Genomic DNA, 25,406 nt, shown 5'->3' with positions numbered 1-25,406 from the left:
AACTAATTTTTTCGAAAAGAAAAATCTGAAAGGTGAAATGTTTTCCAAATATACACATGTTTCTCAATCTCCATAGTAACTAAGAAACTGCTACTAACATGAGCACATGTAAAAATAAGGTTAGACATGACAAGCCTAATGAGAAACATCGGAGTTAAACAAAAAAAAGGAATAAACACATTGCAATACAAATGTCATATTTTCAATTAACTAATTTAAACCTTCATTAAAATCAAGTTGGGGGAAAAGTATTAAAAATAATGTAAAATCATTGTTATAAACATCACAACTCCAAAACAATGCATGATGGAAACAATAGCCCAAAACCCTAAGTCATCCCATCATCTAACATTATAATCATCACGAAGTTAAGTAGTTAAGATGACATATGTGTAGATATCACAAAACACACTAAACTCTCTTGCTTGAACACCACATACTAGGTAACATGTATACGTATCAGTTTTTATATAATTTATAATTGTATATACAGATACATATGTTTTCTACTATTACTTAATTTTTATATAACTTTTAATTATATATATAAATACATGACGAGCCTTGGAGCCATGAAGAGAAAAAAATATGTTTTCCTATTATTTGTTGAGTAATTGTTAATTTATGTATTATATGAGAATAAATCATAAATAAACTTACTTCTATTGGCCTATTGTAATTATCTTCGGCTATTTTAACAAGACTGAAAATAAAAGAGAGAAAATGAACATGATTTTTTTTTTTTTTGGGTTTAAATAGGCCCATTTCATAGCCTTTTGGCCCATTTCTCGGGCTATGGGAAAATGGTTACTATTTCGGTCTTTTGGTTAACTTTTAGTTAAATCTTAAAACAAATTATAAAAAATTAGCTGAATTTGTTTTTCTTAGTGTGAAACAAAATTAAAAATTTATGAGGTATAGTGGCCTTGGTTATTAAACAATTGGTGAGATCCTACTCGAGAAAGTTGAAAATCACTTTCAACACCCATTAGATCGGGGATACTCCTTCCTTTAATAGCATGTGGCTACCTACAACTACAGTTTATCCAATCAAAACTTGTACATAAAGTATCAACTACTAAACATGCATCAAATCGAATGTGCTATCCAATTAAGTCGTTTCCAATGTCAACAATGCATCACAACTTACTTTTAGCATATTCTATCGTAATTTTTCTATTTTAACAAAAACAGTAATTTGAATCATAGCAAAAATATACATATAAGGAAGCTAAATACACATCAAACTAAAAAATCATATTATTTATCTCTCATAATATTCTCATTTTGTCATCATGATCAACTCCTATAACTTTTACCTCAACTTAACTCTACCAAACTTCCAAACCCATGGTTGGGTTGTTCGATCACACTCATTATCATCATCACCAATATTTTCAATAAATATCATTTCACACCCCTCGTGTTGTCCACTTCCAAAGTGTGTAAATAATATGACTATATAAGTGCATCTCTCTCGTGGAGATTCCAAACCCAACTCCACTCCTTTCTGCAACTTTTCCGGTGAATCGGGAAACTGATTCTGTAGTTAAAAGGAGGAGGAGATATGGGGTTAGTCAAGGTGGCTGTCGGCGATGGTGTGTTGACTTTCATGTGGGTATTCTGTGCTTCCTGCCTTAGCGCCGGAACTTCCATTATTGCCAAAGCTATCGGCGTTCAAGGAATAGCTAAACTGTTGATCACAATCTCACTCGTCTTCATCCTCTTGTTTATTTTCGGTATAATTGGAACTGCGTTAGGTGGCGCTAGTTTTAATCCTACTGGTACTGCTGCCTTTTACGCCGTCGGCCACAGTGGTGATACTCTTATCTCCGCCGCAGTTCGTTTTCCTGCTCAGGTAATCAACCGAACTTGTATTCAGTCAGCATCGATCATTCACCATTGTTGAAACATTTTCTTCCAAATCTGCATGATCTTGAAATGTTTTGGCGATTGTTGATAGGCTGTTGGTGGAGTTGGTGGTGCGTTGGCGATTGTAAGATGCATGCCATTGGAGTACAAACACATGCTTGGAGGACCTTATCTGAAAGTTGATATTCATACGGGCGCCATTGTTGAAGGGATGTTGACATTCATGAGCTCCATTCTCGTCCTCTACATTATCCTTCGTGGCCCTAAGAGCTGGCTTTTGAAAAACTGGTTGCTTTCTGCTTCTATCGTGATACTCGCTGCTTTTGGTAGAAGCTACACAGGTCCTTCACTGAATCCTGCCAATGTAAGTTTCACAAATTCATTATTTCCTTTTTTTAAATAACACAAAAGACACCAAAAACACCACGTTTACACGAAAATTCTAATTTGACACTGTGTTATTTTTTGTCTCAAATTTAACATTGTGTTTTCTAATTTGTTACAATTTTGACCACTTGATCGGTCAACCCGGTTACTTGCTGATGTGGCATGATGGCGTGGCATGCTGACGTATCAAAATTGATATTTTTTTCTACAAAAGACACTAAGTTTTTTATTTTTTTCGATTTTGACACTAAGTTTATTTTTTTTTTCAATTTTGACAATTTTTTTTTTGTTTCAAATCGAACATTATTTTTTGCAATTTTGTTTAAGGCTGACAATTTTCTATTTGAAACCGTATAAATATTTTTTTATTACATTTTAAACCATATAAAAACATTTTTTTTATTTAAAAACCATATTTTTATATAAATACAAAGTTTTTTTTACATTCAAAGCATATGTTTTATAAATATTTTTAGTTATATAATGCGAGCCGAACTAACCATAAACTTCAAATAAAAATAACAAAATTTTATCAATTATCGTTTATGAAATATTATTTATTTATTTTTTGTTGTAGATTTTACACGTATTTTTATTTATGATTAAATAATTATAAGGTTTCAAATAGAAAATGATCGGCATTGAACAAAATTGGAAAAAATGATTTTCAATTTGAAACAAAAAAAATAGTGTGTCAAAATTGAAAAAAAAAATAAACTTAATGTCAAAATCGAAAAAAAAAATGAAAACTTAGTGTCTTTTGTGGAAAAAAAAATTCAATTTTGACACGTCAGCATGTCATGTCAGCATCTCACGTCACCAAAACTGACACGTCACCATGCCACGTCAGCAAGTAACCGGGTTGATCGGTCAAGTTGTCAAAATTATAACAAATTAGAAAATACAGTGTCAAATTTAAGACAAAAAATAATACAGTGTCAAATTAGAATTTTCGTGTAAACGTAGTGTCTTTTGTGCTATTTACCCCTTTTTTTTAAAGGTTATTATTTCAAACAATCAATATCACAAAAAGAATATTTGGGACATTGTTTCTTTATTTTGCTATGAGATAAGGGTAGTTTTGACATTTAAACATATTTGACGAAGCAGCTGAACTGTTAGCTGAAAAACTAGCTAACTGATGAAAAGATATCGTTTGGTAACTGATAAGCTAGGTAAATATATAAATTGATATAAAATGAAATGTAGAAAATTGAAAATTTTTATAATTAATAAATAGTATAGTTGGAAATATTTTGGAAAATCTCAATAAACTTGTTAAAAGGTTAGTCTATTTAGCTTTTAAAAAAACTAACATTTAAGCTACCTTTTTGGACCACCAAACACGATAACCTAGGAAAACTCAAAAAATAAAAAAGTTCACTTATAAACTAAGGTGTGAAGCCATAAGTTTTCTTCTTTTGTTCTGTTTCTACAGGCGTTTGGATGGGCATATGTAAACAACCATTACAATACACGAAAACATTTTATTGTGTATTGGGTTTCTCCGTTCATAGGGGCAATATCGGCAGGGTGGATTTTCCGTTTCATCTTTCCACCACCTTCAAAGCAAAAAAGTTGCATGAAGTCGGACTGAAGTAGCATTTGTACCATGGGTACCCCTAGTACCATATCATGGAACAAGAACATACGTGTAAAATTGATAAATGCTTTACTTAATGTAATTTATATAACAGTTGACACTTTTTTTTTGTCATGTGTTCATGTTTGTTACCCTTTTGGAGAAACACAACTGTGACAACCCGAAATTTCTATCTTATAAGCCAAGCAAATCAATCCAAGTTAGACTTGTATCTGTTACCTTTTAGCCGTGCTAAGGGTTATTCTGTGAGTTTTTAAGCCTCGTACACTTAGGACTTGATGCTATGATGTGTGACTAACGAATCTATGAGTTTCAAATTGAGCCAAGATCATCCATCAAGGGATGTTTACAGCCCAAAGTAGGTTTACAGAGTAAACCCAAGCTTGGCCGTAAACCCCTTTCTACTAGTATAGATTTCCTTCATTATTCTTCATTTCTCACATCTTTCACTCAAGAACACTCAAACTCTCTCAAGTATCATCAAGGGAATCCATCCTTTCTCTTCATAAACGTAAGTGATTCATCCCTTTTACTAGTTAATCTTCTTGATCATATGAATCCTATGAATCACATCCTTGAATTCATCACTTTTCCTTCAAGATCTTCAAGTCCTCATCTTTTCACCAAGAACACTAAGAACACACACTTGTTCTTGGAGCCGTAAACACCTTCAAGACTTCCATTAAGTAAGTATCCTTTCCATATACTTGTTATCCATTAGGAGCTCTTGAATCCCCATGAAACAAACACCTTTTAAGCATTAATTAAGCATCATCTTCAAGAGTTCACGGCCGTGAACCCTTCATGTGGTCGTGAACCCTTTAAGTGATCTTGTTAGGGCCGTAAACCCTTCTTAGTTCATGTGGTGGCCGTGAACCCTTCAAGCCATGACCGCAAACCCTTCATAGGATCAAGCCTAGGGCCGTAAACACTTCATGTGTGGCCGTGAACACTCCTTGGCCGTGAACACATCCTTGTGTGGCCGTGAACTCCTTTCATACAATCATATGTGATTGTAACACTTCATTCCAAGTGTTTCCTAGTACCTAAGGTTGTTCCCTTACATGATTAGTTGTTATATACACTAATTGTATGCCTATATATGTGATTATATGTCTAATAGGATCCAATTGTGCTTCGGGACTTCATTTGTGATCTCAAGCATCCTATATCTATCTTTCATTCGAATCACTCACTACAGGTGAGTTCATACCCCTAACTTATCTTTTAATGATTTTAAATGCTTTTATAGGGGGGAATACAAGTAGAAAATAATATAGTTATAATATCAATCACATGTGATTTATAACTATCAAACAACAGGATTTCTTATACTTCAAAACTGTGTTATCAAACAAACTGTTTCAAATCATTTTATAAACTGACATCAAGTCATTCATAACCATTCAAATGGTTAAAACTCTTTTCAAATGATAAACTCTTTAAATGTTTTACAAAACTCTTTTAAACTTGTATATTGTCAAAATCATGTCTATATAGATATAGTTATATAAATAAGGTTGAAAGGGCTTAGGACTGATAACTCGCTTTATTTCATGTTCCTTGTTTGGTTGTGGACTTAGGGTATCGGTTGTTTGTCCGAATGTCATTTGAATCTTAGTTATATATTATGTATATGTATATAGATATAAAAGTACTTTCAATCAGTTCAATACCTTTGGGTAGCAAAGGTGTACAAACATGATCAGTCATTTAATTACAGAGCTTACTAGTAAACTATAATAGGTATAGTTTAGGAGGTTACTACTTACTATTTCTAGAACAATGAAACTTGCATGAAATCAATACTTACATGAGTCAGTTCAAACATACGATAACTACAACAGGAAGAAACATACAATAACTAAAACATGAAGAAACATAGAATAACTAGAACAGAAAGGAACATACAATAACAAGAAACAGAAAGGAGCATACATCCTTTTACAAGAACAAGATAACATTAATGTGAAACCACTACTTCACGACATAACAATATACTTGTTAGGTCGCGTTTTGTAACCAGAGTCTCCTGGAGGGAGAGCGGGCATTGTGTGTATAGATCTATACGAGACTGACAATCCCGCATCCCGATTGTTCGCTACAGTTTGGCCGGCAGGCCAAGGGGTGACAAATGTCACATCAGTTTCGACGCCAGAAGGTCGTCGTGTTAAACACTCGTCAATCAGTATGGTTATTGTTGGGTCTAAATTATGGTTTATACTTTAAGTGGACCACAATACCCGTGGTCGTCGTCAGCTAAATGGTATATTTGGAAAAATTTGTCGATATCCTTCGTGTTTAAGTGGACCACAATACCGACAATTGACCAGATCTATTCGTGAAGGTGAAGGTACCGATAAACGGATTTGGACTGTCTAACAACTTTGATCCCAAATATTTTTGTTTTTATTAAATTTGTTCATAGTTTTCCTCTATGCACAAATTTAGGGGGAGAATTAAAAAAAATTGCAAAAATCAAACAAAAATCAGAAAATTCAAAAATCAAACAAAAATCAGAAAATTAAAAATCCAAAAATAGTGTTATATTCTATTTTATTTCTTGTTCAGAAAAATAAAAAATCCAAAAAAATTGTGTGCTAAGTTTTCTTTTAGTTTTGTTTTGTCTTAGAAAGTGAATTCAGATGCATATGAAACTCATGGAGACTGTAGCGAGATTTTCTGAGCCAATGCTTCATCCGTGATCATCGAAGAATTCACATTCGAAGGATCAATAAATGAAGATTATTCTTTCAACATTCAATCCTTCAACCCCAGAAGCAATGTCAAGCTGTACTTGAAGATTATGTGACAGATTGCATTGAAGCCTTCTCAATCAATTTATTGCTATCTTAAGCCTGCTGAAGTGATCAAGAAGAATCGGTCTCTCTATCATTCTCTCTGAAGATTCTCAAGCTGAAAGCGCTATCTTTAAAGAATCTTATCAAGAAGCCTCTTCACCCAATGTGTGTTCAGAGTCAAATTTTGAAGAAAAGCCCAACTGCTCAAGATGAAGTCATTCATTAAAGATTCATCAAGTTCATCTTGAAGTTGTGAAGAATTTGAAGATTAATGCTGAAGCCAAGCTCCCAATGAAGATTGACAAGAAAAGTCAGCTACTTTTTAGGGGGAGCTTGTTGGGTCAATTACAAAAGAAAGCTATAAACCAAGGGGGAGATTGTTGGGTCTAAATTATGGTTTATACTTTTCTTTTCTACGTAATTGTAGTTTTCTGTCTAGGACCGAAAAGTGTTTACGACCCAATGGGTGTTTACGGCCGTGAACTGGTTCAAGGCCATGAACCCATGTTCCCCAAGTATATATATATATATATATATATATATATATATATATATATATATATATATATATATGTTAGGGGTGAGGAGAGGATGATGAGTGTACGGCAAAGAGAGAGTGAGGAGCTTAAGTGTATAAACTCAAGGTGTTTGAGAGAGAGAAGAACTAGTGTGTGTGTGTGTATTATATGTATGGAGCATCATCCTATTCATTGAATACATCATAGACTCACTTGTTCTTCTTCTCCTTCTCTTCTAGTTAGATATGACATCATCCATTTGATTGGGATTTCGCGCCATCAAACGGATCTGATTGATACACAAGCAGATTTGGGACTTACAGTTATAACCTCATCACATTTTAACCTTAATTAAACAAATTGGTTTTAAGGTAGTTAGTGCTTCAGTAGTTACTTATTACAACATTATTGTACACTGTCATTTTCCCATTACATTCATATAGTGATCTTCTCACATAAAAGGTAATGTAAACTATTTTCTGGTAATGATAGTCATATACTTGGGAAAACACTCACTTTTACAAAAGAACAAACATACAGAACAGTCGGGTCTTGGTAGAAGACTACTCTCCATTTTAGTAGAAAATATAGGATTTTCTAGGAAGTATACAAACATTTACATCAAACACCTACAAATTTACATCAAACACTTACAAACATTTTCATCGAACTTATACAAACATTTGACACTAAAATACTTATGAACTCACCAGCTTAAATGTTGATCTACTCTTTCAAAATAACTTGTATTCTCAGGTCACCAGTAGACAGGTACACTGGACCAGGTTTTTGAGAAGATGGAGCATGTTCAAGACTCGTCTTTTATTTTGATATATATTTTTTTTTGGTGTCTTAGAAATACATTCAGAACACACTTGTATTAACTATATTATTAATGCAATGGATGATGTCGTTGCTTGTTTTACTATTGTGTATTGTTATGATACTGAACATGACATCCTCCGCCCCCGAACGTTTCCGCCGTTCTAGTTTGGGGGTGTGGCAGATTGATATCAGAGCTTTGTTTATAGTGAATTGAGTATATCAACCCATAAAAGATATACAACTATAAACACAACGGGATTAAAACACTCTGACCAAGAGTTAATACTTAAAAAAAATAAAACATTTTAGTAAAGTATACATACAAGCATTCATACTAGGATCAGTGTCATACTAGAACAGAACAAAAGTATTGCGGTTGTTGGACAACACAAGTAGGCTTGGGGACATATAATCTGGTGTAGGAGTGATATAGCCTAATCAACTATATCTTTCCAAGAAGTGATTAGCATGTGCCTAGGAATGGTTGTGGTGTTGCAGCAAGTCTAAAAACTTACCAACACTACTACAATGAGAACTTTAGAACAGAACATAAACTTATAATACTATAGGAGTATTTTGTGTTACTATAATTACTTATTTGAGAACTAAAAGGTCTTTATTAGTAGATCAATAGTTGCTGAGTGGATACGCTAAGGTTATATGTGACTAGGGTGTCATAGACTTAGAATCGGTGATGTTTGCTTTACTTCATGTTCCTTGTTTGGTTGTGGACTTAGAGTTAGGGTCACTTATTCGAATGTCTATTCTATCTTGGTTACATATGATTGGTATGCACTACGCAAATATTGGAGTAACCAGTAAGGATCATCCTATAATTATCTTAAGTAGTACGTCTATAATATGTTTCTTACACCCCTTTCTCGCGTAGATAACATGGCTGGATTCCATCTCCGTGGCGACCCGTACCTTCCCAACCAAGGAAATGGTGGATGGCTCGATGCAGAGCCAGAATAGAATCATGCAATTCCTTTAGGTGATGACTTTGCAGAAAACTTCCCAGAGGATTCTGACTTCGAGCCAGAAGTCAATGATTTACCCTTAGTAGCTCCAATCCCAAATCCTAACCCTCGTTCGACTTTTCAAGGTCCGACACCTCTGTGGGCAGTGAACTTGAACAGATGGAGTCAAGAGCATGGTCAACCCTTACCCTACAACGGAGACCGAAGCTTTTACAATCTGAGCGAGGGAGGCTCAGCAGACATGATCTTGCCTATTCTGGTTCGCAGAGTGGCTCGGAATGTTGATCTAGGAACGACATCCATTCAACAAACCGTGGAGCTTGATGCGGACACAAACGCCAATACAGATCGTATTCGCAACCTTGAATTTGCTCATGGGAGAGCTATGAGAGACAATGAGGCTCTGCAGCAAGAGCTAGTTGCAACTCGAGCTGAAGTCATAGAGCTCCGAGCACGCCAGACAGTGTATGAGAGACACCTGCCTAATGTGGAGCGTTAGCTGGCCGAATTAAGGGTTCATCCGAGGGGTGCCCGTCGCCAGTAGGAGATGCTCTACTCATCCCTTCTTTTGGTTTAAGGAATAACCTTCTTATCTATGCTCTAAGTAGCACTTTTCCCTGTAAATTTCCTGTTTAGGTTAAGACCTTGGATTTTCAGTCTGTTATGTCTTAGTGTTGTCAAAATTTTCTAAATTCTGGTGTGATGTAAGACCTACTCCAAGGTCATTTTTCCCGAACTTGTTACATCTTTAATGCCGATGTTATTGACAGACATGTAATCTCAAGGGAAAACCACGCGTGTTTCACACGAAGTGTTTGAGTGCCTCCTCGTCATATTAATAACTAATAAACTAATGCAACCTAGTGAGTTAGTGAATACATTACTCGCATTAGGTTTTAAACTTATCGTCTTTTTCTGTCATAGCTAACAACAATAAATCGGATCACGAAATCTCAATTGAGAGTGATTATTTCTCAAATTCATAAGTATATTTTATGTAGACTCTATTATGAGCTACTTTCAAATCTTTTCGAAAGTTGGAACATGATATCCTCCAACCAAAGATAACTTAGTTCGGATGACACCCGCCTTACGACCGTTCTAGAAACTTATTTCTACTCCTTACCCGGACTACATCATAGGGATGTAGGTCGAATCATCGAGAACAGTATAACAAAACGAAAAAGTTACATTCATATAAATGATTAGGATACACCTAGAGCCAACCATAAACGCTCACGAACTCATTTTCTTATCATATAACAGAATCATGCCTCCGAAGAAATGAAACCAACCCGCTGGCAAAACACCAATCCTTCAGATAGATACGACCACCTTTCAAGCTGCGGTCTTAGCTGCCGTAACAACTGTCATGACTCACCTTAACGCTAACAACGCAAATGGTAGTGGAATTGTTATCGGCAATCCTAATCAAGGGGATAATCAAGTACAACAACGAGTGCTTACTCGAAACAACACTCCGAACCTTAAAATTAAGAACAAGAAACGGATGTTATGGGATAAAAAGAAGGGCAAATCACCTCAAAAGTTAGCTAAGAGACAACAACCTGTAGCAGCCCCTGCGGCCACGACATCTGTTACTCCTACTGCCGTTCCTACTAGTATCTCGGTTACCCCTACCCCAGCAAGGCAGTATGCTGGAAATCTACCCAAGTGCAAATAGTGCAGCTTCCATCACCTGGGAGTCTGTCGAGTGATGCATTTCAGGAACTGCAACAGGAACGGGCACGCTACCCGTTTCTGCAGAGTCCCGATCCGGCACATTACTTCGACCACCAATGTTGGAATCAGTCCACTATGCCACCTTTGTGGTGAAATAGGACATTTCAAAAGGGACTGTCCAACAGAGAAGAATCGCGGGGGAGCAGGAGGAGTTTGACCCCAGAATATGGGGAAGCATCAAAGAACCCTGCTATAACTTTGGTACGCTTCCAAACCCCATTAATTAATTATAATTATATTAACTCTCTTGTTCGAATCAAATCACAGCAGTCGTACAAAAACTCGGAACCCTAACAGGTAAAGCTATGATGGCTTAGTGTATGCATTAGGTTCATCTATAATTAAGATTTGTAGACTTCGAGTGAGTGATTTAGCCTCATTTCCTGTTCCTTGTTTGGTTGTGGATTTAGGACAGGGTCACTCAGTCAACTGTCTTTCCAATCTTAATTATACATGACTGGTGTACACCAAATGGTTATAGAGAGACCTAGTAGGGGTCATTTCATGAAAGTTCATTGTTTCAAATTATCAGAACCCTCGTTTAGTTGTATATGTTAATTTTGATAAATAGGGTTTGTAGTAATCATACCAAGGTTAGTTCGTCGTTCTAGTAATCATTTCTTCTTCCAGATCAACATAATATCTAACTCATCAAGAAGTTTCGACATCATCTTCCGACATGGCTTGACTTGTTCCTTACCATGCAAAATTTATGTGCGGTGTAAAAGAACTCTTCCCTTAATCAACCGTTAGTTGAAATCCTTCCGATCCATAACGCAAACCCTCATATCATCTCTCACTTCAGAACTTCAGAAGTACCCATGCGAGGGGTACCACGCCTTTCTAACCTACCTAATAGTTAATAGCCTTGAAGAGAAAAACACCAAAGAAGTCTCTGAAGTCAGTAACCACCCGAAGTATACCCAGTAGGTCTCCGAGAAAGAGCACCCGTACCTCAGACCAAGTTTAAGAATAGAGACTAAGAACTCATTAGGTTAATTAGTCGCTGCTAAGTGTATAGTCAAGAGTGGTATATAATTTAGACTCAACAAGATTTAGGATGCGTGATTCCTCCCTATCTCTTGTTCCTTGTCTGGTTGTGGACTTGGGGCAGAGCCACCCATCCGAACGTTTTGTCAATCTAAATTATATACGACTTGTGTACACAAGGTGATGGTGGATGACCTAAGTATGAGTCTTATCATGAACTTCAGAGCAAAAGCCGCAGGCTTACTGCAAACAACCGGAGATACCTGAGTGGAAGTTGTAGTGGATTACAAAGAGCTTCATATCAAGTTAACTAAGGCAACAGGTGGACTTGATTGCCATTTTGGGTGATCGTCGTCAGATCAGCCAAATCCGCACCATTCCTACAATTTTAAGGAATCAGGCAAAATAGAGAAGTTACCTAGGACGTGTGCCCGAGAAATTAGTTAGACTGCACGGTGTTCCAATATCTGTTGTCTCCGTTTGAGATAGTAGAATCACCTCCCAGTTCAGGCAGTCACTTCAGAATTTTTTGGAAACTAGGCCAGTCATGATGCATAGCCTACCATCCTTAAACCAACAGGCAGAATAAGAGAACGATTCAGTCACTAGAAGTTGTGCGAAGAGCATATGTGATAGACTTTGGTAGAACAAGAATACCCACATACCAACTAGTCGAGTCCTTGACCATGCTAGCAGTTAAAGTTGCTCCATTCGAAACCCTCTTTGGTCGCAAGTACAGATCCTCTCTGCACTGGATTAAAGTAGGCGACACGCAACTAGCTAGAGGTCCGATTTCCGGACGGCACCTTCGCTGGTCCGGAATTCATCCGAGAAACTACCGAGAAGAGAATACGGATCCAGGAGCGACGTGAAGATCCCAGGGTCAGGCAGAAAAGCTAACGCCTTCGATAAGAGAAAACCCTTGGAATTCCAGGTTGGTGACCTCGTCAGGTGAAGGTCTCACCCGAAGGGGCAGAATACGCTTCAGAAAGCGTGGAATACTAAACCCAAGGTACGTAAGATCATTTGAGATTCTTACTAGAGTTGATCCAGTAGCTTATAGACCCTAACTACCTCGGAAATCCAATAGCATACACCCTACTTTCCACGACTCTAACTTGAAAACTGGTCGTCCGACGAGACTTTTGTTATCCCACTCGCTTTGATCGAGGTAAGCGAGAACCTCAACTTTATGGAAGAATCCGTAGAAATCCTAGACAGCGAAGTCGTTAGGAATAATCAGATCCCTATCCCGATAGTGAAAGTCCGCTTAAAATGCATAGCGAGGACCTGAATTCACTTAGGAGCGCGATGATCAAATGAAACTGAATTATGCTCATCTTTTCCCTTAGTTTATCTATAATTGCTTAAACCCAAGCTTGGTCGTAAACCCCTTTCTACTAGTATAGATTTCCTTCATTATTCTTCATTTCTCACATCTTTCACTCAAGAACACTCAAACTCTCTCAAGTATCATCAAGGGAATCCATCCTTTCTCTTCATAAACGTAAGTGATTCATCCCTTTTACTAGTTAATCTTCTTGATCATATGAATCCTATGAATCACATCCTTGAATTCATCACTTTTCCTTCAAGATCTTCAAGTCTTCATCTTTTCGCCAAGAACACCAAGAACACACACTTGTTCTTGGAGCCGTAAACACCTTCAAGACTTCCATTAAGTAAGTATCCTTTCCATATACTTGTTATCCATTAGGAGCTCTTGAATCCCCATGAAACAAACACCTTTTAAGCATCAATTAAGCATCGTCTTCAAGAGTTCACGGCCGTGAACCCTTCCTGTGGCCGTGAACCCTTTAAGTGATCTTGTTAGGGCCGTAAACCCTTCTTAGTTCATGTGGTGGTCGTGAACCCTTCAAGCCATGACCGCAAACCCTTCATAGGATCAAGCCTAGGGCCGTAAACACTTCATGTGTGGCCGTGAACACTCCTTGGCCGTGAACACATCCTTGTGTGGCCGTTAACTCCATTCATACAATCATATATGATTGTAACACTTCATTCCAAGTGTTTCCTAGTACCTAAGGTTGTTCCTTACATGATTAGTTGTTATATACACTAATTGTATACCTATATATGTGATTATATGTCTAATAGGATCCAATTGTGCTTCGGGACTTCATTTGTGATCTCAAGCATCCTATATCTATCTTTCATTCGAATCACTCACTACAGGTGAGTTCATACCCCTAACTTATCTTTTAATGATTTTAAATGCTTTTATAGGAGGGAATACAAGTAGAAAATAATATAGTTATAATATCAATCACATGTGATTTATAACTATCAAACAAGAGGATTTCTTATACTTCAAAACTGTGTTATCAAACAAACTGTTTCAAATCATTTTATAAACTGACATCAAGTCATTCATAACCATTCAAATGGTTAAAACTCTTTTCAAATGATAAACTCTTTAAATGTTTTACAAAATTCTTTTAAACTTGTATATTGTCAAAATCATGTCTATACATATATAGTTATATAAATAAGGTTGAAAGGGCTTAGGACTGATAACTCGCTTTATTTCCTGTTCCTTGTTTGGTTGTGGACTTAGGGTATCGCTTTATTACGGTACACTTTCATTTTCCCATTACATTCATATAGTGATCTTCTCACATAAAAGGTAATGTAAACTATTTTCTGGTAATGATAGTCATATACTTGGGAAAACACTCACTTTTACAAAAGAACAAATATACAGAACAGTTGGGGTCTTGGTAGAAGATTACTCTCCATTTTAGTAGAAAATATAGGATTTTCTAGGAAGTATACAAACATTTAGATCAAACACCTACAAACTTTACATCAAACACTTACAAACATTTTCATCGAACTTATACAAACATTTGACACTAAAATACTTATGAACTCACCAGCTTAAATGCTGATCTACTCTTTCAAAATAACTTGTATTTTCAGGTCACCAGTAGACGGTACACTGGACCAGGTTTTTGAGAAGACGGAGCATGTTCAAGACTCGTCTTTTATTTTGATATATATATTTTTGGTGTCTTACAAATAAATTCAGAACACACTTGTATTAACTATATTATTAATGCAATGGATGATGTTGTTGCTTGTTTTACTATTGTGTATTGTTATGATACTGAACATGACGTCCTCCGCCCCCGAACGTTTCCGCCGTTCTGGTTTGGGGGTGTGACAACAACCACGACAGATTTGGCTTTAGATGCATATAAAGATTTAATATGTGCTTAAAATACAAAAAAAAAATATATCTCAAAATTTGATAGCAATTTCACCGAAAATGTCAAATTATCCATTTCCGCAAAATTTATTACTTCCATGTATGATACATCAAAATCTAGTTTGATAACACATACTTTTTACTTTTATTTCTTTAATATAAATAAAATTAAGTTACACCTTTAATGGTATAACTGATATTTGTAATTTTAGTCTCAAAATGTTTTTATTACAATTTTGGTCTTTGTATTAGGTGTATTTTTTAGGGGTGGAATTGGTACGGTACCGGGTATTTTTTCCTCAAACCGTGTACCGTACAAATTATAATTGGTATGTAGTTTTAGTTACCACTACCGTACCAAGTACAGTTAGTACCAACTTAATTGGCTACCGGTAAGTTCGGTTGGTACATGTTGATAATGGTATATACCAACATGTATGGGTGTTTTAGGAATTAAGATTTATGTGTTATTGTAAACTTAAAAGATACATGTAGGTTTTGTAAATAAAAGTTTTCTGAATGGTTGGATTGGAAATTCGATACAAAAAATATTTTATAATTTTGTACCATGAGTTTAAACTAAACAATAGAGTAAATGTGATATGTTAATATGAGTTTAAACTTTAAAAGCTACTAGAAGGTAAATGCTAATATCAAAGCACTTGAACTCTTAACCGTCAAATACATTTAAAGTTAAAATATGCAACACTTTATATATATGAAAAATAACTTGGTTGGTACGGTAATACCGTGACATTTAAAACCTTGTACCATTACCGTATCATTATTAATTAATTGGTACGGTACTACCAACCAAACATGTTGGCTACCAAACATATTGACTACCAACATAATTGGTTCCGTTGGTACACATGTTGGTTGGTTTTCCATGGTACATATTTGCCACCCCTAGTATTTTTTTGGTGTTTTGATCTTGTTTTAAGTAAAATGACCACTTTTCCTTAGTATAACTAATTTTGGTCCAAAAAATAGTCACTTTCTTGAAAAAGGGGAACAAAAATGTTACATAAATTTCAAATACCGACAAAAATTACAAAAATTAAGTCGAAAATTGCGAAGTCAACTATGGTCAATAACAAATAGATAATTTACTTAATGTTATAATTTTTTATTAATATTCGACTTGGGAATATTGTTTTCTTTTTTGCAACACGCCATGTTCTCGAGTTTTCAAAGAAGAAAATGGGAGGAAATAAGTGTTTTTAATTTTTTTTTAAGGAGGAGAAGAGAAGAAAAGAGAATAACATATGTAGAAAATAAAAGGAAAGAAAAGCTTGTTCTGTAAGAAACATTTCCTCCAATTTTTGGAATGATTACAAGGGAAAAGAAGGGAAAAAAAAGAAAAAGATAGAAACTCTCCGGTTCATTCTTTCCCCTCCATTTTATTCCTTAAAAAACTCAAGAAGAGGGCATAAAAAAGTTAACATTTCAGAATTATAATAGATTTACCATAACCATCATTTGTAAATACACATGTATGGAAATTGTGTTTACATATCATGATACCCCTGTTATAAAAATTAACTTCCAAAAAAGTTCTAACATTACAGTCTTTGTACATGAACGATATGATGAAGATGACGTAAAAAAACTTGAGAAGAAGATGGCGTAAAAAAATATTTTAACACGTCACGATTATAATAGATTTACAATAACCATCATTTATAAATACAAATGGAACATTTTTCAATAAGGTAATTGTGTTTACATATCAAATTCATGATGCCCTTATTATAAAATTACCATTCAAAAAAGTTCTAACATTATAGTTTTTATACATGACTGATACATGTTGTTCCGTCTTCTACTTAAAATTAAGGTAAAACATATGGTTTACTCTCCCAGTGAATCCCCCTAAAATTAAATAGTATCTTATGATTATTGTTAATATTCTTAAAAACATAAAAAAAATAAAATAGTTACCAAACGAGTTAAATCAGGATTCAAAGTCTCCTAACATGGTCAAACCCTTAGTTTGGTACCAAAATCACATGTGTAAGCTAAAAAGATGAATTTTTACCAAACTTTCATATGATAGAAGTTTGAATACTTTGCCAAAAGTACGTATATAAATAAATACAGATTGATTTTATATTCATACAATAATACAAAAAAAATACATTTTGATATAGTTTCAAAGTATAAACATTTATGAGATCTAAAAAAATATATAAAAAAACAACTTGACAAAAATAATTGTCATTTAGATTTTATATAATACTAATAATTAAAATAAAATAATACAATTAACTTAATTTTAAAACTTTATAATTAATCAAAGTGTGCATTTTGTCCTAATTACGTAAAGGCTTCGGTGCCTTTGCTGAACTTAAAATACTCCATAGTTAACACGCCCAAAATACTGCTCGACCAAATCTGGGATCGGAAAAAAGCTTTCTAGAGAGAGAAGCACGACGGCATTGTTCTTCTCCGATCAATCTTTGATTTCATGTAGTTGTAAATTCGATTTGCTCTCGTTTTCTTTTGTGATTGCGACTTCGTTGAGTGAATTGGTCGATCTGAGATTCGATCGATTGATCCGGTAATTTGAATCGTAAAAGCGTGTATATTTCAAATTGAGAAGAGCTGGAGTCCTCACAGGAGAATTCTCATCAGTCTTTGAAGCCTCCTTCAGCAGCCGCAGCCGGAAACGGCCAGATCCGGTATCGATCTCCTTCGGCCGCTGAGCTCCTTGAAGGCCAGGTCTTTTCCACGCCACCGTTGGCGGATCAACTTGACAAAATGCTCAAACGCAACCGTCAACCGCAGTACAATGAGTCCCTCTCCGACAAAGTTCATCGCTACCGCGGGGCCATTTTGGTCATTTCGATACCTCTCCTCCTCATCTCTTTCGTTTTGTTTCTGATGCCTGCTGCGCGCACTCCCAGTGATGGTGTTTTGCCTGCAAACCGCAAGTTTTCGCCAAATTACGTGCTACAAACGGATCCGTCATCGACTAGATATGCCGTGATTTTTGATGCTGGCAGTTCGGGGAGTAGAGTTCATGTCTTCTGTTTTGATAAGAATTTGGATCTTGTACACATTGGCAAAGAACTTGAGCTTTTTGAGCAGGTACTTCAAGGGTCAATTTCTTTGACCTCTATGCATAATCTTATTGTATAATCTATTACTTTGGTTCGCAATTGCTATAGATTCATCAACAGATATATGCAGTTAGTATCAGTAAGTATACTGTAGTTTCGTTTAGAAATTGAAATAGATACTATTGTACCAATGAGCAAATAGAGATAATGTGTAAAGAATCGAAAGTAGTAGTGCCCCCCTGCTTCCATTTTAGTGCATATAGCATTTGGCATCCTGCAGTTAGAGTAAGTTACAATAAAAACACTGTTAATCCTTGTGTCTTAGTTTCTGTGAATGCACATCTACTAGCTCTATCTTGTACTAGTTATGATGCTCAAACTGATATACAACCAAGTAAATCCAAAGAAAAGTAGTTACTAATTTGAATGCAAATGGGGAGTTTCGATTCCCGACAACAAAGAAACATGCTTTACTCTCTTTTAAGCCAATTTTCTATAGCCTTGAGAAAGAGATAAAAGTTTGCTTTCAGTTGTTATTGACATTCTAAATTTTCCTGCTGTATGAATAGTACTAAGATTTCGATTGATACTTTTATAATGTAGCTGAAACCAGGTCTGAGTGCATTTGCAAGTGACCCTAAAGCAGCTGCAGATTCCCTTCAGCCTCTTTTACAGAAAGCAGAAGTTGCTGTTCCAGCAAATAAGCGCCAAAATACACCAGTCAAAGTTGGGGTTAGTGGTTTGTATTTCTCTAGGCATACTTTTGTATTTTGTAAAATCTATATGCTTATATACCCAATACATACATCTCTATGTAGGCAACTGCAGGTCTAAGACAGTTGGGAGTTGATGCATCTGAAAGAATTTTACAATCTGTAAATATTACTCTTCTATCCCCTTTTGAAATTTCCTCATTCCAGATGATTCTTATATCGTATTAATGTCTTTTAGAATTTACGTTCATATAGGTGAAAGATTTTCTAAAAGTTAAGAGCAACCTAAAGTCCAGTGATGATTGGGTAACTGTTCTTGATGGAACTCAAGAAGGTGCTTATCAATGGGTAAGCTACTTACTTTATACTTTATATTTTTTACATCCTCCCAAATGGATGACTAATGTAATCCCAAATGATGTTTGATCATGCATTCATGCCTACAGGTGACTATAAATTATCTATTAAAAAGATTAGGTCAGAAATATTCACACACTGTTGGGGTGGTTGATCTTGGTGGTGGATCAGTACAAATGGCATATGCTATTTCAGAGGCAGATGCTGCAAAGGCTCCAAGAATATCAAATGGAGAGGATAAATATGTAAAAGAAATGTTTCTCATGGGAACCAAATATTACCTTTATGTTCACAGGTTTAATTCATCCCTTTTTTCACACACATACACACACAGAGAGATAGTTTTTACTTAATTTTCTTATATCATCCTACAGTTACTTGAAGTATGGATTATTAGCTGCTCGAGCTGAGATTCTTGGAGTGAATAAAGATTCTGAGAATCCATGTATCTTGGCTGGATATAATGGTATGTTGATGTCAATATTCTTTGTTAGTGTTTGTTATGCAGTAATCAAAGCGGGAATGGAATGGAGCTTTGTGATTCCATTCCATCATATTAAACAGACAAGTTGCTTCACCTCTTGTTTTTTTTTGCATAACTTTTATTCATTTTGTTATTTTAGGTGTTTACTCATACGCGGGAATCGATTACAAGGTTTCATCACCTTCATCTGGTTCAAACATGAACAAATGCAGGGAAGAAGCATTAAAAGCACTTAAAAGCAATGACTCGACTTGCACTCACATGAAATGCACTTTTAATGGTGTATGGAATGGTGGTGGTGGTGATGGTCAAAAAAACCTTTTTGTGGCTTCTTTCTTTTTTGATCGTGCTGCTGAGGTATTAACTCATATATTTATAAAACATCCTCACATATTTCATAGAGTACATTTCTGGTCCCTGAGTATAGCTGAGTTTTTGAATTTTGGTCCTTATTTGAGGTTTTTGTATGTTTTTGGTCCGTGTTTCGAGTAAAATGACAATATTTTTGGGATCAAAATTGTGAAAATCAGCTATACATAGGGACCAAAAAGTCATTTTATTTCGAACAAGGACCAAATATGTTACAAGAACCTTGAGTAAGTACCAAAATTGCAAAAATTAGCTAAGACTCAAGGACCAAAAATTGTTATTTTATTTGGAACAAGGACTAGATATGTTACAAGAATCTCAAATAAGGACCAAGATTTTAAAAATCAGCTATTTTGGGACCAAAATAGTCATTTTATTTGGAACAAGGACCAAATAGGTTACAAGAGCCTCAAGTAAGAACCAAAATTGCTAAATTCTGCTATATTTAGGGACCAAAAATATTGAATATATTTGAAACAGAGACCAAATGTGTTACAAGAACCTCAAATAAGGACCAAAATTGCAAAAACATCTATACTCAAGGACAAAAAATAGTCATTTTATTTGTAACAAGGACCAAATGTGTTACAAGAACCACACAAATTGCAAAAATTTGCTAAACTCAGGGACTAAAAATCGCCAATTTATTTGGAACAAGGACCAAATGTGTTACAAGAACCTCAAATAAGGACCCAAATTGCAAGGAAAACCTTTTGGGGACCAAAATTGCAAAAATTAGCTATACTTAGTGACAAAAAATTGTCACTTTATTTGGAACAAGGACCAAATGTGTTGCAAGAAACTCAAGATTGCAAGGAAAAACTCTTTGGGACCAAAATTGCAAAAATCAGCTATATACTCAGGGACCAAAAATTGTTACTTTTTTGGAACAAGGAGCAAATATGTTAATAGAACCTGAAATAGGTGACTAAAATTGCAAGTAAAAACTTTTTGGGAAGAAAATTACAAAAATAAGCTAAATTCAAGGACCAAAAATGTAATTTACTAAAATTTATAAATTATGTTCACGTATTCACCAGTGATCTGTTAAAATGTAGGCTGGTTTTGTGGATGCAAGTAAACCGGTTGCCAAAGTAAGACCAGCTGACTTTGAGGATGCGGCTAAGAGGGCATGTGAAACAACAATCGAGGATGGGAAATCTACATATCCTCATGTGGAACCATCTAATTTACCCTATTTATGCATGGATCTTGTGTATCAGTATACCCTACTTGTGAATGGATTTGGTAAGTCACTCTTTTTTATAAATGCAAATTAATGAAATTCATCTAATTGTGTTTTTTTTTTTGGACAGATTTGGATCCATGGCAAGAGATTACACTGGTGAAAAAGGTTGAGTACCAAAATTCATTGGTGGAAGCTGCTTGGCCTTTAGGGAGTGCAATTGAAGCTGTGTCGGCAGTTGCCTGATAACTGGAAATTGGAAATTACATTATTGGTTTTGGTTGTATATGTGGATTCATCAACCGGAGGCTCCTTCCTACAAAATATTCTTTTAGTTATCACTAGTCATTTTATTATTTGACTTTGGAAATCAAATTATGAATATGTTTTTTTTTTTTTTTTTTTTGGTTAAGTTTAAGTAAGCTCTCAATCAGAATTCAGACGGACATAAAATTGTTGTATTTGGTGGAATACATGTATTATTCATTTGTAATATGCCTATTTCATGAGTTTTAAGATAACAGGTCTTGAAAAAAATAAAAATAAAAAATTTCATGTGTAATGGATGCTTTAGGGATTCGGTGTGTAGAGAGAATTTGGAGATGTGTTTCTTGTGTTATTGAAAAATCACATATAAACAAGGTTTCAACTACATCAACGAATAGGGTTATAAACATGGTACATCAAGCTTCTATCAAGTAGTAGTGATCTGCAAGAATATGTTTCTTTAAACTTGGATTTTTGTGAAGATGTGGAAATAGATGCATGCGCTTCCTTATTGGCATTCTCTTTTCTCATTGGCCTTCAAACCATCAACAATCTTCCCATATGTTTCAAGCTCACCTGAGAAGAAATTTTCTCAGGTGCCTTCAAATCAATCCCATTCTTTGTTCCACTCAGCTTAATACCATCATTACAAACACCTATCTCTCCATCAATACCAATAGCTCCATTCTTGACATTATTCAACTTCTTTCTGTCTCAACTTTGGCTTCTCAATCTCCATCTTCTCTCTCAAGGTAATCACTTATTCTTCATTCCCATTGATCACCCACTTGTCGGATTCATCAAAATCTTTATGACAAACATGATAAGTGGAATATTTAACTTCTTCCATCCCCCGGACAAAAAAATTGCAAAGAAAAGTGTTTATTGATCCCACATTGTGCAAATTACAAAAGAAAGAGAGGGTCATGCTTCTTTATAATGGAAACCTTCTTCATTTTCTACTCGCCCTTTCTTTATTCTCGTCACTCCCTTCTTTCAATCTTTTTCACTAGCTCTCGTTAGTTGATTTATTATTATTATTATTATTATTTTAAAGGGTTGGTTGGGTATTTTTTTTAAGGGATTTTTGTTTTTCTAAAAGGGGTTTTTGATTATTTATAAATATAAAAATGATATTTTTTAGGTTGCCCCTATGAATATGCGATCTTGAGATGTTGGAGAAAACTAAACAAAACCTATTGGAACATAACTAACCGTAAGTCTCTTTTTTTGAATTATGGAGTTTTTGGTTTACATATCATGTGATTATCAACTCAAAGTGTGATTATGAACTCGAAGTGGGGTCTGGTTTACCTTGTCTAACTAGTTTAGGATAAATTGTTGTTATTTATTCTTTTCAGATTATATAACGATTCTTCGATCTCTTCCGTGTGAATTAATGTTGAAGATTCCGACGTTGTTATGTCTTACGTATTGTAAGTTATTTCGAAGGTAATTCATCCATATGTTTTAATTTTATTCTTTGATTTTAAATTAATTATTAAAGTTAAATTACTTATTCAAAGGTTTAAAAAAAAAAAAAATTATGGTGAGCTAGTTCTGCTAATTGATACATTGATATATTAATCGTTTTCATTAGACTCACTGATGACTAATGTAATATCCTAATTTCATGCTACATATATAAAGCGCAAATTTTATAATACATTCTTTCAACCATCAAATAAAAAAATCCAATACAACAAAACAAACATGTTCAAAATTTAGTCTAACACAAAAGAAAATGAATATTACACACTTCTATTCTCTAAATAGCACTTCACTTCAAGTCCTGTTCTTTCCTTTACTACTATTGCCAATGATGAGGTCCCCTGGGGTAGTTTATATTTCAAAAATATAAGGGGTCGGTCTAGGCCGTAGTTTATATTTCAAAAATATAAGGGGTCGGTATAAGGCCTGCTGAGTCATGGTTTTATGTATAATATAAAGTAACACAAAATAATTTAAGTAGTAAAAGGATAACAATCAATATGCTCAAATAATGTTTATCAACTTTACTATTGATGAAGTCGTTTAATAGTTGTTGATTAAGTTAGAATTTCGGACTGAGTCCACATGAAACCATATTGTTTGACTATATGATTATGATGAATGATGAAAAATGATAATATTACCATTATGTTGTATCTAGAGCATTTATTGATTAAATTCAACTTTTGTAATATATCAAATTCTTACGCTTCATTTGAATTAACATCAATAAAACATAACCAAATACACATAAAACCTCATATATATATATATATATATATATATATATATATATATATATATATATATATATATATATATATATATATATATATATATATATATATATATATATATATGGGCATAGGGAATATGTTGTTGTTATGTACCTAAGCTTATGTATATAACCCTCCAAACTATGTAGTTTTTATATATATATATATATATATATATATATATATATATATATATATATATATATATATATATATATATATATATATATATATATATATATATATATATGGGCATAGGGAATATGTTGTTATGTACCTAAGCTTATATATATAACCCTCCAAACTATGTAGTTTTGATCCACATATATCCAAACTAATTATGATATCTCGTTTACTATTTTTCCTTAATCAAATGACTTACTAAACCGACCGAATTTATGTTCTTTTTCTTCATTGTGTTTAAGAACTTAAAACATTAAAATCCATGACCATTTAATCAACCTTACTATATTTTATATGAAAACTAATAGAATAAAAGATAAAAGGAAAAAAATATAATAACTCAATCAAGCTTTTCACAAATCATTCGATATAAATTTTCAGTTGAAGTACAAAACTTTTGTGTTATATTCATTAAAAAGTATTGATTTTTTACTTTCCCTATAAACTTAAATGTTGTTTTGCAATAAAAAAAAATATAATTAATCTTTTTCATTTCATAATTTAACTCAATTCAATGGTATTCTATTAAAACAAAATTAATAGAAAATGAAATTGTATTTGTTTTGTTTAAAACTAGATCATTTAAAAGGTTGTATACCTAAGCTTAGGTACATAACAGCCACATATTCTGTTTTCCATATATATATATATATATATATATATATATATATATATATATATATATATATATATATATATATATATATATATATATATATATATATATAGAGAGAGAGAGAGAGAGAGAGAGGGTTCAATTGAGAAAAAAAGGTTGAGAATGGGGGAACCATTCTCAGCCAATCATTTAAGTAGCTTAAAACTCATAAACACGTGGTGACAAACTTGTAAATAATGCAAAAGATTAAATCGTCGATGACACTTGTGTAATTTTATCCCACATGAAATCTTTTAAGCAAAACCATCATTTCCCTCTTCGAACATATAATCGTTTTCCCATAACACGAAAACCATTTGCAGAACGATTCAATCACCGTTTTCGAACAAAAACCCTAAAATCAGTCTCGCGAAGAACAAATTGAAGAAAATGTCTTCCGACGAAAACCTACATGAAACCGTTTCGTCACTATTGACGATGAAAGGTAATCATCAACGTTTTTTTTCTTTGATTTTTAACGATTTGTCATCATTTCTTAACTCATCAGTTGATTACTTGAAATTTTCGTAATTGTCATTCATTATTAGGTGATTTACAACTAAAAATTTTGTATTCATACTGTTCATTCTTCAAACTAGTTTGTTTACTTAAAATTTTGTAATTCGCCTTCATTTTTGTAATCCTAGTTCATTGTTAGTTGATTTACTTAAAGTTTTTGTAAGAGTAAATTACACGAATGGTCCCTATGGTTTAGGGTAATTTTCACGTTTGGTCCCTAACTTATTTTTTTAACTCGGAAGGTCCCTACTGTTTGTTTTTGTTAAGCGCTTGGTCCCTACTGTTTGTTTTTGTTACGCGCTTGGTCCCTGTCTTACCTAAAAAAACTATTATTTAAATAGAGAAAAAATTATGAGATAGATAAGGTAAGATGAGGGGGTGAGGTTGGGG

The 25,406-nt window shown here is 34.2% G+C and overlaps 2 protein-coding genes and 1 long non-coding RNA gene across 3 annotated transcripts; all 3 read left to right on the top strand.

Annotated features, from left to right (window-relative positions):
* The first annotated feature begins 1,434 nt into the window (after positions 1-1,434).
* LOC145118701 (aquaporin SIP1-1-like) lies at positions 1,435-3,976 on the top strand. The gene is made up of 3 exons (XM_079054385.1): positions 1,435-1,858; positions 1,964-2,236; positions 3,698-3,976. The coding sequence occupies exons 1-3, from the start codon at positions 1,568-1,570 to the stop codon at positions 3,854-3,856; spliced, it is 723 nt and encodes a 240-aa protein (XP_078910511.1). The 5' UTR covers positions 1,435-1,567; the 3' UTR covers positions 3,857-3,976.
* A 13,322-nt stretch (positions 3,977-17,298) lies between these two features.
* Positions 17,299-21,646, top strand: LOC145119619 (apyrase 2-like). Its single transcript, XM_079055303.1, has 9 exons — positions 17,299-18,044; positions 18,620-18,748; positions 18,835-18,891; positions 18,985-19,077; positions 19,176-19,381; positions 19,461-19,552; positions 19,710-19,927; positions 20,998-21,187; positions 21,256-21,646. The coding sequence occupies exons 1-9, from the start codon at positions 17,715-17,717 to the stop codon at positions 21,369-21,371; spliced, it is 1,431 nt and encodes a 476-aa protein (XP_078911429.1). The 5' UTR covers positions 17,299-17,714; the 3' UTR covers positions 21,372-21,646.
* An 807-nt stretch (positions 21,647-22,453) lies between these two features.
* On the top strand, positions 22,454-24,909 carry LOC145119390 (uncharacterized). The gene is made up of 3 exons (XR_013713835.1): positions 22,454-22,608; positions 22,754-22,844; positions 24,821-24,909. It is a non-coding gene; the product is annotated as an uncharacterized LOC145119390 (long non-coding RNA).
* Positions 24,910-25,406: the final 497 nt, after the last annotated feature.

This window comes from Lactuca virosa, chromosome 6 (genome assembly GCF_052849685.1).
Source record: "Lactuca virosa cultivar CGN04683 chromosome 6, Lactuca_virosa_CGN04683_v6, whole genome shotgun sequence".
NCBI classification, from domain to species: domain Eukaryota; kingdom Viridiplantae; phylum Streptophyta; class Magnoliopsida; order Asterales; family Asteraceae; genus Lactuca; species Lactuca virosa.
Note: the sequence above shows the minus strand (reverse complement) of the source record. Positions and strands in the feature narration are given on the sequence as shown.

What these genes read in the sequence shown, in the direction of transcription:
- LOC145118701 (XM_079054385.1), top strand. Translation starts at nt 1,568, where the DNA reads ATGGGGTTAGTCAAGGTGGCTGTCGGCGATGGTGTGTTGACTTTCATG. An exon ending in CAGTTCGTTTTCCTGCTCAG is followed by an intron (nt 1,859 to 1,963) that starts GTAATCAACCGA and finishes GATTGTTGATAG; the next exon opens with GCTGTTGGTGGAGTTGGTGG. An exon ending in CTTCACTGAATCCTGCCAAT is followed by an intron (nt 2,237 to 3,697) that starts GTAAGTTTCACA and finishes CTGTTTCTACAG; the next exon opens with GCGTTTGGATGGGCATATGT.
- LOC145119619 (XM_079055303.1), top strand. Translation starts at nt 17,715, where the DNA reads ATGCTCAAACGCAACCGTCAACCGCAGTACAATGAGTCCCTCTCCGAC. An exon ending in TATTACCTTTATGTTCACAG is followed by an intron (nt 19,382 to 19,460) that starts GTTTAATTCATC and finishes ATCATCCTACAG; the next exon opens with TTACTTGAAGTATGGATTAT. An exon ending in TTTTTGATCGTGCTGCTGAG is followed by an intron (nt 19,928 to 20,997) that starts GTATTAACTCAT and finishes GTTAAAATGTAG; the next exon opens with GCTGGTTTTGTGGATGCAAG.